General features: G+C 46.5%; 1 protein-coding gene across 10 annotated transcripts in view; it reads right to left on the bottom strand.

The window, feature by feature from the left end:
* SZT2 (SZT2 subunit of KICSTOR complex) overlaps positions 1 to 14,322 on the bottom strand; it is a 56,732-nt gene that overhangs the window by 38,854 nt on the left and 3,556 nt on the right. For all 10 annotated transcript variants that reach the window (XM_040564922.1, XM_040564929.1, XM_040564927.1 and 7 more), the window contains exons 6-14: positions 12,606 to 12,765; positions 11,996 to 12,102; positions 11,593 to 11,803; positions 10,220 to 10,390; positions 4,701 to 4,932; positions 3,952 to 4,081; positions 2,581 to 2,723; positions 1,829 to 1,981; positions 1,440 to 1,554 (exon numbers count right to left, since the gene is read on the bottom strand). In XM_040564922.1, the coding sequence (XP_040420856.1) occupies positions 1,440 to 1,554; positions 1,829 to 1,981; positions 2,581 to 2,723; positions 3,952 to 4,081; positions 4,701 to 4,932; positions 10,220 to 10,390; positions 11,593 to 11,803; positions 11,996 to 12,102; positions 12,606 to 12,765 (1,422 nt within the window). The remainder of the gene's footprint in view (positions 1 to 1,439; positions 1,555 to 1,828; positions 1,982 to 2,580; positions 2,724 to 3,951; positions 4,082 to 4,700; positions 4,933 to 10,219; positions 10,391 to 11,592; positions 11,804 to 11,995; positions 12,103 to 12,605; positions 12,766 to 14,322) is intronic.

Raw genomic sequence — 14,322 nt, 5'->3', positions numbered from 1 at the left:
AACAACCCAAAGATTGTTTCAAGGCTGGAGAAATCACCTTCCATAATTCTAATGAAAAAAATTAATTGCACGCTAGCCCCTCCACAGAAGCAGGCTAAGTACTCACCCTCACTCCTCCTCCCCTCAACAGCCTGTAGTAAATGTAAACTAGTACATTTAAGACAGGGCCACTGTTCCCACAGCTGATACGATCCCCCACTATCACATTCATGTGTCAAACCTCTACATTAAAAGATTTCAAGAGACTAACTAATTTTGTAGGTTAGGTTATTTTTTCCAAAACACTTTCCAAACGACCTCTGGCAGGTGAAAAAAAGAATAAAAAAGATTGTGCATTATACAATTTATGATTTACAGCTGCTGCTGCAATGCTCTGGAGCTTGCCCACAGCTGCAGGGTATGGTGCCTGTCTCACACCTTCCTCATGAGACAGGTTTTAACTTATACCTGCTAGAGAGAACTCCTTCATAAAACCTGTCCATGCAACCAGTACCCAAAGCCTGGATCTCCTAATGACTTGAAAGGGCAGGTCCAACAGAGTGCCAGAGCAGTCAGTGTTATCTAGGATCACCATTATCTCAAAAAGTGATGGTCCTTCGTGTATTTGTCAGCTTCTCCTCAGACTAATCTAACACTAAAGTTAAGTTAGACAAACCAAAGATTTCTTTCCTGAAGTTCAAAGATCAAGGTGTAATGATAAACCCCTTGTTTATAACAAAAGGTTCACACAGATTATTAGCAGGACATCTTTGTCACGCTTACTGTTTTACCCAGGAACACTTAGACTTTGCCACTGGAGCTGGAGATACAGTTCATGCAGTAACCCCACCTTCTGAATCTGACTGGGGCAGCCCATTTCTTTGGGTACAAAGGGGTTATTAAAAGTCTATCTAGCAGACTTGCATCTCTCTGAAGCATTTTCTGTGCGCCACTGTTTTTTTCCATCCCTGTACTGGTCACGCAGGGCATTGTTTGCACCTTAACTCTAACCCCTCTCCTCGCCTAGATTATACAATACGTACATGCACTTTACCACCTACTGCAGCAGATAACCCAGGGAACATGTAGTACATCCATCTTAGATGTCTCCACAGATGAGTCAGACAAGTATCTGCTGCTCCTGACAAACAGTATTGATTGTGCTTTGGTCACAAGGATAGTCTAGATAACCTGTGAGTCATTTCAAGGCCCACAATTCTATTAAGCAGTGGGAAGAGCATTCACATGACCAGCTATTTATTGATCTTCGAGTTTTTGGGTTTAGATCTTTCACAGACGTAACAAAGAAAGCTTTGTCCAAACTGTTCCTTCCTGTAACAGTAAACTCACACCTACCTAAGCCTTAATATATTGAGTGTTGCCTGTGATCTACCCACCACTTCCACATCCAAAACTATGTGCTTTGCTCCTACCCCAGGAGGCAGGCAGCCACCCCTCACCTTGTTCCTGGCCTGTGCAGGCGTGCCAATGGGGAAGCCCAGTCGGAGAACCATGCATGGAGCTTTGGAGATGATCCGCACCACGTAGAATGAGGAAGGAGTAGGATCCTCAGAGCTAGGGAGGATGGATTAAGACAGGGCTGAACGTAACACGGCAGCAACTCATCAGTTCTAGCACACACAACCCCCCCCAGGCCCCAGCTACCTTCCCTCTCCCTCCAGGCTCTGCTGAAACCCAGTGGCAGCAGTTCAGAATATACAGAGTTTTACATCTATGTGTCTTGCTCTAGACATCAGCTTCTGGCCCACCACAGCATACTGGTCTAGCTGGATCTCTGGCCTGGCCACGTGCCCAATTCCCCACACAGGACTGTCTCCGAGCCACTCACCCATGGATCAGTTTGACGTAGGAGTAGCCTTCCACCAGCACAAAGCTGCTCCAGTCCCGCAGCAAGGAGGTAAGGGCAGAGTGGGAGATGCGGCACTGGATGGTGCTGTAGCGGCCGTTGTTGCCCGGCGTGTGCAGGTGCTTGGGCACAGGCCTGCAGCATGCAGCAAACAGTCATTTTAAAACCACGGTTTCTCTTCTCCTCCCCAAAGCTTAGAGAGACTTTGCTACACCCATTGCAACTCATCCAACCAGCACAGCCTTCTTCCTGCACATATCCTCCTTCCACCCATATCCAAACATATCCCATGCCCGTGAGCAAGAGCCACACTCCCTGAGTGCACTGGGACCCCATTCTCCAGCTTGCAGAGAGCACGCTCTTGTACTGCTTCTAACTCCCTCCATACAAAAAGCAAACAAAAGCCTGTGGGATAGCTTCAACTGTATGATCCACACCCCCTGCAGTCAGGCAATCCAAATCCAAGGACTTGAGAAACTATTTACACTCTCTAGAACAAACTCCCTCTCGCCAAAAGCTGACTTCCCAACCACAGTCCCTCCCAGAGAAGTGAGCCTTTATCATCTGTCACATCCAGCTAGCAAAGTCCTTCCCCTGGCCACAGACACCTGCAGCTCTGTAGCAGGACTGAATTGGCATGCAGTTTCCACGGTGTTTGGCTGGACAAACCGATGCTGTGCTTTCCCTGGCTGGCCTACCTGGTGCACACAAGCTCAGCCCTGCCAGTTACATACGTGTCATGCTCCAGGAGGAGAACGATGCGATGCATGTGCAGCCACCGCTGCCAGAAGTTGGCATCCATGGAGAGGATAGGCTTCCAGTAGGAGGCAAACTGGGAATGGCTCGAGTCAGACCCGCTGTGTTGCAGGGACAGCACCTGAGAAAAATGACAGGATGGATCGGTAAGAGGCAATGTTCAGCAAGAATCTGTCTGGTTCCACCCAGAGAGCACAGGAATTTCTCTCATGACTAGCTGTGTAGGTCTAGAAGGCTAGCCACATCCCTGGCTTTCAAGAACTGCCTCGCAGAAAAATAACTAAACATGTTCACACTGAAACAGTGCAACGTAAGTAAAAATAAATTAGGCTTCTGAAATGTCAAGTTAATTAGGAACTTAACTACTTAGCGTCAAGTAATTCAACTACAGAAGAGATGGCATATGTAATGGTGTCTTTTCTGATAGGAGGATGTTTGGCTTGTGTCAGCAGAACAACTAAACACTGAGAAAACCCGCCTGAGAGAGCACATGCAAATAGTGTACCAGCAATAGGTGGCACTGGGCAACTCTGACATGTTTGTATGGTAACACTGTAGTTCCACCAACTACGGCAACACTGCTGACGCAGGAATAAAGTGGTTAGCCATAAGATGGGATGCTCCAGACACACCGTGGGATGTATATCCATACAGAGAGTAGATTTATCACATAAACCTTAAGGAGTAAAGGGCTTAAGCAATAAAATTTAAATGACAGCTCTCCTAACTTTGATATCTGCTAGTCATCATCTTCTGCCAAAGCCAAGGACACTACTAGCAAGGACCAGGTAGCATGTTAGCACTTTTGTTCTGTGAACTTCACAGTGGAAACTTAGCTCATAATTTTTTGTTTCTGCTGTGCTGATGACAAATATGTCTCTTTCACCCTTCACAAGTGCTCAGAGCAATGAGCCTATTAAATAAAAGCCATTTAGCAGAACCTATCTTCACCTCGTGATATATCACCAGGGTACAAGGCTGCCAGCAGCAACTCCACGCATATCATTGAAAAAAGCATGGCATTAGTGTCAGCTTGCCCATCAGTCTCACACATCACTACAAGAGAAGGCTTTGCAGCATGCTTAGGAGACTTGCTGCGAGGCTTAGAGGTGTAGCTGCAGCAATAAAGACATAGAGTGATGTCTCGGAGGGGAAAAAACACGGGATGGGACATTCACAGATACTGAATTGTACTTGAGCTGTTACTGATTGGGACAAAGAGCAAGAGATGAAGACTGAGTTACAGAAGAACTTGGTTGCTTGTTGGGACTCAGCATCCCCAGATGCAATACAGAACAGGCAGGAGGGACAATTTGTCCTACACTAAATGGCACAGAGAGGGGACGTACCGGAGTGGTGGAGCCTGGGGGGATGTAGAAGAGAGGTACCCCATTCTTGGTGCTCTCAGGAATGGTGAAGTGTTCTGGGACTGTGTCAAAAGACTGCAGATGAACCAACATCTGATCCGTCTGGTTGATGCTGAAAGAGAAGAGGCAGTTAGCCACACAAACCCATGTTCTCCCCTTCAATGCCTCAGTCACCCAGTGGCTGCACGTGCAACACTCCCTGTGTCTTGGGAGCCCATCTGCCCCAACTCAAAAGACAGATGATCAAAGTTAGGAAAGAAGCGCTAAGAAAGAAATCTGCAGAGCAGTAGGGAGCAACGGTCACCCTGGCCAGGAAACGGTCATAACCCTCAGGCCTAGGAGACACGAGGGGTTTTCCTAGTGTCACGGTGCAGCACGGCTACTGCATATAAACCTATTGCAGCACAAGCCTTCACAGCAAGGCAGCGCTGTAGGAACACACCGCCTCCATGGGATGGCAGTCAGACTTAAGGTTCGCATCACAGCATCAGGACTCAGAAGAAGCAATACCTTCACCATGAAGCAACGTTACAGATAAGGTCACAGGCCAGTTGGAGTATTTTCCTTGGCCAGAAGGCAATATTGTTGCCAGTGGTGCCTCTTCCTCGGAAGCACATTCCTTTGGGACCCTGGGTTGGGAAGACCATCTACATAACCCATGCCCCAGCATGCCAAGGAGGGGATTTTCCGGTTACAATGGACTCAGGACTGCTAGGGATGGTGCAGCTCACCTCTGCAAGGTGTTCCAGAAGCGCCGGATGACTGTAGTGCGGTACAGACTGGTGATGGGTTTCCTCATGGTGCAGCTGATGTCGTGCAAGATGTCGTAGCTCCCCTCCATCGTCACCTCTACCCACGTGCTACGCTTTGATGGGTCCAGGGGCCAGGGTGTCACAGCTAAGTACTCTATCCTCATGTTGTGCTTCCAAAGCAGCACAAGTTTCACCTCCAGCTGAGACCCACCTGCGTGAGAGCAGAGGAATAGTTACAAGTGCTTGTTCTGCAAACATCTGAGCTTTATCTCTGACCATGGGCTCCCAAGGACAGAGAGATTGCTTATTGACCATGAGGAAGAGAAAGTCATCTAAAAGCTGCTCTAACTGAAATCATTCTCTCTCCTCTCCAACAGAGGGAGGCTTTGCTTGCTCAACAGCATTTGGTGAACAGTCCTTTAAATGTACACGTACTAGCTGAACTACAGAAGGCAACCGAAACTTGGGGGAGGTGCTGACATTTGCAATGGGCTGTCTTTTCAGCCTCAGCTTTGTTTCCAAGAAAACTTTTGCTTTGCACTGATGAGCAAGGCCTTTAAGCTTAACTTTGCAGATTGCACTTAAATCTATCCCACTGCAGAAACACGGATGTTTGGACATGATGGGACCTGATCAAAAAGGAAGGTCCTTGCCATGGCAGGTGAGGGCCAATTCTTGATTTAAACTGCACGTTCTTCCTGCACAGAGAGTATTTCATGCAATCTTCAAGAATCTTCAAGTACCAAGAGCTTCTCACCATGCTTACCCTGTTCTCCTCAGCTGATCCCAAAGTGAAGAAATTAAGACTTAATATTCACCCACTCTTCAAACTGCAGTTTTATCTTTCTTTGAGATGGCCATTGCTTCTCTAGCACGATTAACACAAACACCCGACAGCAAGCCTCACTGAGCCAGAAGAGCAGAAAATGTCCCAGTCCTGCTGACTGTGCATGTGTATTTGTACCAAAACAACCCAGGGAACACATGATTTTCTATAGCAGCACCACGCTGCTGTTTCAACTGCTCAATCATCTGTTCTGATGTCCAGCCTGCTCTGTAGTTTGCCAGACCTGCAGAATTTGTGAGGTGAGCGATTAGATGTGCTGGAAACCATCCGAACAGGTCATCAGCCTAGATCTTATGTTTCCTGCAGTTGCATTTGCTGCTGTCATAGATACATCATGCCACCTCCTTCATGGGCTGATTACACGACATTTTAAAGCTATCCTGCTTTTTACTCCCCTGGTCCCTACTAGGAGGCTGCCTTAGAGCACCCTTCCCCCACCAAAATTTAGAAGAAGCCTTTCAGAGTACATGCCCAATTCATGCTTGGCTGCTGTTTTGCTGAAATTGTTTTTATTCTGAGAAGCTTCGTTACCAGAAAAATCAATAAGCAGCATGTACTAGGGGGGAGAAATCCTCATCCAGTTTCAGCTTTTACTGTGTAGGTTAAACCAAACCATAGTCAGCAGCCTATGACGGACTATCCATGAATAAGCATTTAACCAATGGATGTATAAACAAGAATTAATAAATGCATGTCTTCCCATTTCATGCTGCTAAAGTGCATTTTATTCCTACTGCTCATTCATTGCTTTCTGCACAATATTTTGGTTCTCATAACAAAGCCTTCCTACTTCATCAACAGCAAACATGATAAGTAAATTCCTACTTATTTTTCGTCTAGATCATTAATGAAAATATTTCCTCTTTCCACTGTAGGAAGTTTCCAACTGTTTCCATTAGTCATCCTGGCTTTGCTCTTACTATCCAACACAAGCAAAACTAAAATCACAGGCAAAAAACATTCACTTAGTTTGAAGTCATATCTAGAGGGATCTTCAGTCTGTTCTTACTGCTCACCAATCCATTTCTGTTTCTTGACTTAATAGCTAATAAAGGTGTTTGCTTCTTGGATTTGTTTCATAAAGTCCAGCTTTATGACATACCAGTTTATGGTATTTAGAAAACCAGAGATTTTTTTTAAAAAGAAAACACTGAGAACTGCCATTCTCACTGGCCAGACTATGCCCAGCCATTTTCGGTGCTGGACTGGCTTCACAGAAGATGAAGTTTCAAAAAAAATAAAAAAGTCTTCCAAGCTTTCTTTCTCTCCCCAGGGCACAACACAAAATTGTGTTTTGTTTTGCTTTTTTAATTATTTTTATTGTTATTTTTACAGGCAGCAGTCCTCTGCCATTGTCCCAGAAAGAAACAGGAGAGGAGCTGAGCTCCATCACACCTTCTCAGGCAGAGCTTCTCTCTCTTCCATACTTCCCAGTTCTTCCCCTTTCACAAGCACTTCTGTATTCCCAACTAACTATAGTAGCCTTCTAAACACCTAAGTATCTGGAATCAAATCGTGAGGGTAACCAGAGCACTTATAAATACCACAACCAACCTCTCGGGCACCTCCGAGCACAAAGCTAGCTATTTATTCTATTCTGCCTTTGGCAAAGTAAAGCAGAAAAGCGACAGTGTCAAAGTCCACAGCTGCACTCGTTCCTCTTGCTTCACGGCCAGGTTGGCTCTTTAACAGCCTCTAGTTGGCAAGCTTTGGCAAAAGCTTTTGGCAATCCAGGTTAATTAACTGTTCTTTGTTAGACATTTCTCTACAGAATGGCCCAGAGAGCCCTGATTAGCCAAGCATGCTTTTACTTTGCAGAGGCAGTGCTGGATGTCTAAATGTCTTGATCTTTTATAAATTCTACTGTAAGATGTTAGTTCAACAATTTTTCTGATCAGAGCCAGCAATTCCCCAGGGCATTTAGCCTTTCCAAAGGCTAAGTAACATCTCCTACTATTTTGAAGGCTGGCATAGAAATACACGCTGTATTTTTGACAGTTCAGACATTTCATTTTTAAATTCCTTCTAAAAAGACCTCATGGGAATACACAGGAAGTATTTTTGGCTCTGGGAGCCCCTGAGCTGCAGACAGATTGAGGGTGCTCAAAGTGAAAACAAAGGAAACGCGAAAGGGAGTATCTATGTTCACCCTGTCCTTACTCCTCCTTGCCCTTAGCTACTCATCACCAAAGGCAACACCAACCCAGTACAGCCACTCTTCTGCTCTTGTAAGAGCAAACGACCAGCTCAGCATCCAATAGCTGAAGGAAGGCAGGAAGATGCCTAGAGAAAAGTGCACGGAGCACGCTAAGCGTGCAGTGATCTTTCTGACACATTCTTTCAGAGCCCAGGGATTTGCTGCCTTACAATATCCTGAGCTAGAGGTTGTAGCTCCTCCCTTGTGCAAAAAGGTACAGCGTGGATTTGTCTGACTGCTTTCGGAATGATTCACACCCGCTGCCTCCTCCAGCACTTCTGTATGGGGCTTCACCGTCACCAAGAGCACTCCGCCATTGTTGGCAGATGTAAGAAAGGCTCTCAGCAGTAAGCTGTAAGTGAGCTGGTGCACAGAAGGACAAACGACACAGTACTGAGCACAACCTGGACACGAACTGACTTGTCGGACTGTTTCGTAGGCATTCCTAGACAAGGAGAGCGCAATGGACCTAATCTGTCTGGATTTAATGGAAGCATCTCAGGCCACACCTACGGATTAGTGAAAGCAACCTGGGGACACCGTAAGGAGAGATGGAGCTTCTCAGTGGGAAACCTTCGGAGATTCTTAGTTTAAATAGAAAACTCCCAAAACAAAAAAAAGTGGATATTCCTTGAAGACCATCTTTAGAAGTTATCCTGTGTAATCTAACTGTTAGTAACATTCAAAAAAACCAAACAACAAAAACACCAAAACACACTGCTCAGAAAACAAAACAAAAATAAACAAACCTCAAACAAACCAACACCAAAACAAACCAAGGCCAACATCTTTCTTCCCCCCCAACTGGTTTCAGATTTATTCTGTTTGTAAAAAGCATCAGGCCAGAAGAACAACTCCCAGTCATCACACGGGAAGAGTGAACTGACCTCTTAGACCGAAGCAAGAGATTAATTTAGTCTACTGTGATGTGAAGAACAGCACATTTAGGGACTACTAGAAAGCAAACAAAACCAACAAACCAAAACCATAAGACTCAGCAGCTGGAAGCACAGGTATGTAAAAGATGCAGACATTTCTGAGCTAACAATATAATGCAATCATGGGGAAAGCTCATGCGATTCCTGGTCTATCAGATAGGGTATTTTACTTCAGAAATATTGGCATTACTAAGCAAGGCAGCGATAAAACCACATTTACAACACTTATCAACTGTTTCAAGAAGTATGAAACCAAACTGAAAACGAACTGGAAAAAAAGTACTGTTAAGAAAAATAAACAGAACAGAAAGCCTGTCCTTGTAAAAGGAGACTGAAACATTGGCTTGCCTAACCTGCCAAAAGGAAGGTTAAATGGAGAAAGGCATTCTTCCTAAATAAGTTTGTGCCATGCCAGAGGAGGATAAACTTAATTAAGGATAATAAAGTCACACAAGTCTAATTTGGTCTGAGTAAGTTTAGAAAGGAAGCTAGAGAAAGAGCAATGCAGCTCTGGGACAATCTTCCAAGCACAGCATGATACCAGCTTATATGGTCTTAAGGCAGAAGAACATGCCATCACATGGCATGTTTGGAATTATTTTTAAATCTTATCACAGACTTGATTCTCTCATATAAAACGTAATCTGTGCGCTAATATCCCAAAGAGGATAGTGAGGACACTGGATCACTAGGTGTCGTACACATTTACACTGTGTAAACAAATTTTATTCTTCAGGGTTTCTGCTGGTCATTGTAAAAGTCAGAAGTAATTTGTTGCCTTGCTTGCAATTGATAACTTGCATTTACATTTTTCTCATCTCCCCTTCAGTTAAGGCTCCATCTCCAGCTGTGACTGGTGACTAGAAAGTTAGGTAGGGCTTACAGGCACTCCTTGGGATACTCAAATCATTCAGAGTCCCCTAGTTAGTGGCTACTTCTCAAGGTGCCGTAACAACTTCTAGCAAGTCAGAGAGAATAGGACCACTGAATGTGTTTTTCTAGCATTGGTCACAGTTCTGACTTACGGAGCATTTTCACCAAACAATCTCTTTGGTTCCCCCAGTTTCTTCATTTGGAACGCTGTAGTTAGGAGACTTTGAATCTTTTGTACTGAAGGGCTCAACTTTGTGTTAATATTTTGGAGTGCATCTGGCAAAAGACTAGAAAGGGACAAAAAAAAGGGGAAATGGAGAGGAAAGCCTAGAAAACTCTCCAAAACCACAAGTTATGTCATTAGTTTTCTTGCAGCTGCGGGGACACATTCCCAAGATAAAAAAGGTCAGTTTGTCTGTCCCTCCACATGCACATATAATGAGTAAGTACACAACTGTGCAAACATCCTGAGCAATCCTGTGCCCTGCAATTGTTACAGAAAACAAACTTTGTCACGGTTTGGGGAAAAAGGCTCCTTTCCCCCTGTACCAGCACTCTGCTAAGATGGCAGAGCCTGCACTGTGCTCTGCACAGTTGGTACAGAGCCCTGTGCAAGCCTCCAGGCCCATTACTGAGCTGTCACCTTTTGTGATGTTGACCTCCCGGATGCTGTAGCCCTCGCGCAGCCGGACTGAGACAATGCTCACGAGGTCGGCGTGCACCTCCTTCTCCGTGTGCTTCTTCCTCCTCATAGCCAGAGCAGGGTTGCTGCTGGCAGACACCAGGTGCTCATTGAACAGTCGGTGCTGCGACACTGCAAACAACAGAGATGGGGTTTACGAGGGAGCAGCTCCCCTGCTCCTCTTCCTACAGCAACAGCCCTCCCCAGGTGCTTTACAGGAGCTGCCTGGAACACCCACTGGCCCGGAGAACAGTACGTCCTTCAGGCATCACTTACACCTACTCCCGGTTCTACAACACAGCAAACAGGTCTGCTGGCGTGAGGCGGGGTGGGGTGTCAGGCCCTGCTTCCTATGGGACAGCCTTTGCGACAAGGCACGTATTAAGAGCTACACGTTTAGCCTAAGCAGGCAGGAAGCACACAGCTGTTATAATAGTCACACAGGACGCTTTTGGGCTTTACCGCTTTCCCTGGAAAACCTCAAATTCCCAAGTACTTTCTGTAAGGTATCAGGCTGTGGAAGCTTCAGGTTTAAACCACTGACACCTGATCCTTTTCAGATTCAACATCCCCGATTCCCATGCCAGCTCTCTTCAAACTTTTCACCATGTGCAGTTTCTGCTGGCAAGCGTCAGAAAGCACAGATGGCAGCAGCACTATAGCCAGGCACGAACGGGTGTCTCCGTGCTTTATTGGTAACTAATCTCTCTTGGCATACTCCCAGCTGCTAACACACACGGCATAAGAACGACCAAGAGAGGCATTTGGGGTGGTTCTCAGGAGTTTAATCTTTCAATCCAAACTGCCATCTGCAAGTCCGATGAGGACAAGCTTTCCAAGACGTCCCCATCTGTGAGCTAGCCAGTGTGGAGGAAGGCCTGGAAGAGAACTCACCCCCTCCGAGTTCCAACATGGAAGGCCTAATTACAGTTTCCTGAGTAAAGTCCAAAGAAAGGCGAATGGCACAGAACTGGGCATTAGTTTTCCCCAATCCACCCAATTCCTGCAATCAGGAGGGCAGTGACAGATTAGGCTGCATGGCCCAGTAGTGCCCAGAGCCTACAGGAGGCACGGAGCTCTGTGGAGTCCAAGACAGTGAGCACCCTCGGGGCCCTCTGTCTCACACAGGCACGAACACAAACACTGCCCATGTGGGAAGGCAACATTCCTGCCAAGTCACACAAACTGCTGCCTTTCCCTTGCCTCCACAATACTCACAAGGGCCCACAGAGGACAAGGGGGAACATCAGCATAACCAAGCCTGGGGGAGTCACCCCAAAGACTGGTGCTATAAGACACTCTTCTGCCGGAAGGAGGACATGCACACTCCTCACCGCAGTAGTATTCTGGATTCAGGGACTCTCCGGTACGCAGGAAGGAGTACAGCAGAAATGCCTTGTGATACACGTTCAGATCCAGGCTCAGGGGATCCAGCTCAGGGCACGTGGAGAGGTAAGCACCAAAAGTGGCCATGGCAATGAATTTCATCAGTTCCACATTGGGAACATGGCCAAAGCTGCAATCGTATGAGTAGACACCGCCCACCTAATGGATGGATAAAGAAGAGACCTGAGTGAGCACAGCACTGCTGAGGACATGGGAGAGGACTGCTGAAGGGCTCAGACAGGCAGCAAGGTCCCCTCTTCCCCTCTGGAGGGTGAACACTAGCAGCAGCAACTCACCTTCCTCCCTCTGGCAGGAAGCAGCCCCCACAGTCCCTGCTAACAGCACACGTACCTGGACAAAGGAGCAGGCCACAGTGCCGCTGCGGAGCTGGTTGAGTAAAGTCTCACACACAGCCACATCGGGGACGCTGGTCACGCCATCCGTAATTATTATTATACCTGTAAAGAAGGCATTATCTTAGAGCATCTTCCACCTCAACCAGCTACCGCTCTCCTGGTATAGAATTTAGGCAGGGCAAAGGTAAAAAGTAAAACCTTGGGATGTCTCAGGACACAAAAAAACAACAACAAAAACTTGGGACTGACACCAACAGCTTTCAAGGCATTCTAGAGCTGGCAAGCTTCCCGACAAGGCACAGTGAAGCACTCAGCCTGGGCACAGCTCCGCACACCCTGGGTTATTCCAAGCAACAATCATGGCTATGCTACCTCACAAACTCTCCAACGCTGACACCTGGTGTGTGATGCAATGTTTTCCTCCTTCCCATTCCCACCACCACAATTAGCCCACAGAGTGCAGAGCAAAAGCTGCCGTTGGAATTTCATCCCTAACTGAAGGGTCCACGTACCAGCCCTTGCAAAATTCATCTCAGCCTACAGCAAGAGGAACGCAGCCCTCCACAAGCAGCCAGGCACCCTGAAAGCCAGAGAACGAAGCCAACCTGCGCTGGAGTTGGAGGGTAGCAGCTGCAGTGCCAGTATTCCCTGCCGGACCATGCTGACCAGGCCAACGTCAGCAGTGACAACAGACACGCTGGGCTTCCTCCCTGATGGCTCCTGCACATCACCAGGGCCCTCTTGGCTCAGAGGTGATAAATCCACCTGGGAGAGGAAAAAAAAAGAAATAAATAAATAAACAAAACAAACGTCCCATTCTCCCAAACAGCCTTCAGCCTAGCAGCCCCATGGTACCACAGCCCTGTTGTACTTTGGCAGACTCCACTTTAAGCTTTAATTTCCAGGTGCTCTCAAAGTCCTAGTCTCTCGGGCCCCTTAGAACAGCTGGGAAAGGCTGCCTGGGGGTGGAGGAAGGGGACAACATGCTCAGAACTTTATTATAAGTTGATTTCTGACACTATGGGAAAGATGAGACACTTTGGGGTCACTCAAGCTCCTTTGTGGAGCAAAGCATCTCTCAATTAGAGATGCTGAATACCTTTATTTTTCCCTTGTCATCTAGTAGAAGCTGCAGCCACTTAGCATTTCCTCAAGTAAAATCCAGAAAGGCACAAGACACTCAAACAGCTGCGTCTCACCTATGAAGCATGGCAGCAGAGTGTACAAGGAGCCTTGTAACGACAAAGTCTAGTGCCTTTACATTTATCTGTTCTGTTCAACCAGCACTAGTTATGCAGTGCTGATATAAGCAAATGCGAGTAGGCTTCTCCTGCATTTTCTATCAAAAGTATTCCCCAGGCAAAGCCTAAAATTTGTATAATTACAGTTGTGAAGAACCTACTGTGTTCATAGTCCCCTCATCTCCAGAAGGCTCTGACGGGGCAACCCTGTAATAAACTATTGCTTCATTTTTACTGCTAACACAGAGGATGGGTGAGACCCTCCCCTGTACAGATACACAGATGACTGGAGCTCGGAAAACAAAGTTAGAACAAACTGAACTTTTGTTCTGCACGAATGGGAGCAGTCTGCTGCTGCGAGCAAAAAACCTGACTATCCATCACTTTGGTTTGCTAGATGCCTTCAGTTCAGACTCTCGTTGACAGCAATACAGCTAATGCAACTTCAAAAGTTAAAAAAAAAAAGTTTCAGTTCCTGCCTTTCCCCTGGGGCCTCCCACCTCCACCCCACAGCCTGTGGCAGGACTCGCCAGTTCCTCTGGCCTGCAAGTGCGTCTCTCTCCCGGATTTGCATGGCATTAGTTACAGGGTAGTTTGTTAAGAGAGAAATACTGCAGCAAGCAGGAATGCATACGAAGCACTGCAAAACACCAGCTGGTCATGCTAGAAAACTGTTTACTTCCTGCAGGCCCCTTCTTATTCCAGTACTGTCGGTCTTTGTATTCAAAGACAAATTTCAGCTAGAACATGAGATTTTATGCACTTCTGATATATAACTGCGAGGGGTCACAAGTAGCCTTTTGCTCATATGACTGGGACCTTTTTTTTCCCCTTGCTTTGAGCTCAGACACTAAAAATTAACACTAAGTAAGGACTAAACAACCTCAACCAGGCCAAAAACACCTTTGAGTGTGAGAAGATTCCTCACAGATGCGATTCCGACTGTAGAGCAGCGTACCAGTACCCTGATGCACTCTCTCGATGAGAAATTCATAGACACCCTGAACTCCTACAAAGTCACACTTTTACTGTCCTCCTCAGCTGTAGTTTACAGTGCTGTCATTAGCTGGCTGACACCTGT

The sequence above is a fragment of the Cygnus olor genome, chromosome 8, assembly GCF_009769625.2.
Source record: "Cygnus olor isolate bCygOlo1 chromosome 8, bCygOlo1.pri.v2, whole genome shotgun sequence".
In the NCBI taxonomy this organism is placed as follows: domain Eukaryota; kingdom Metazoa; phylum Chordata; class Aves; order Anseriformes; family Anatidae; genus Cygnus; species Cygnus olor.
This window is presented reverse-complemented; position numbering and strand designations above follow the sequence as displayed.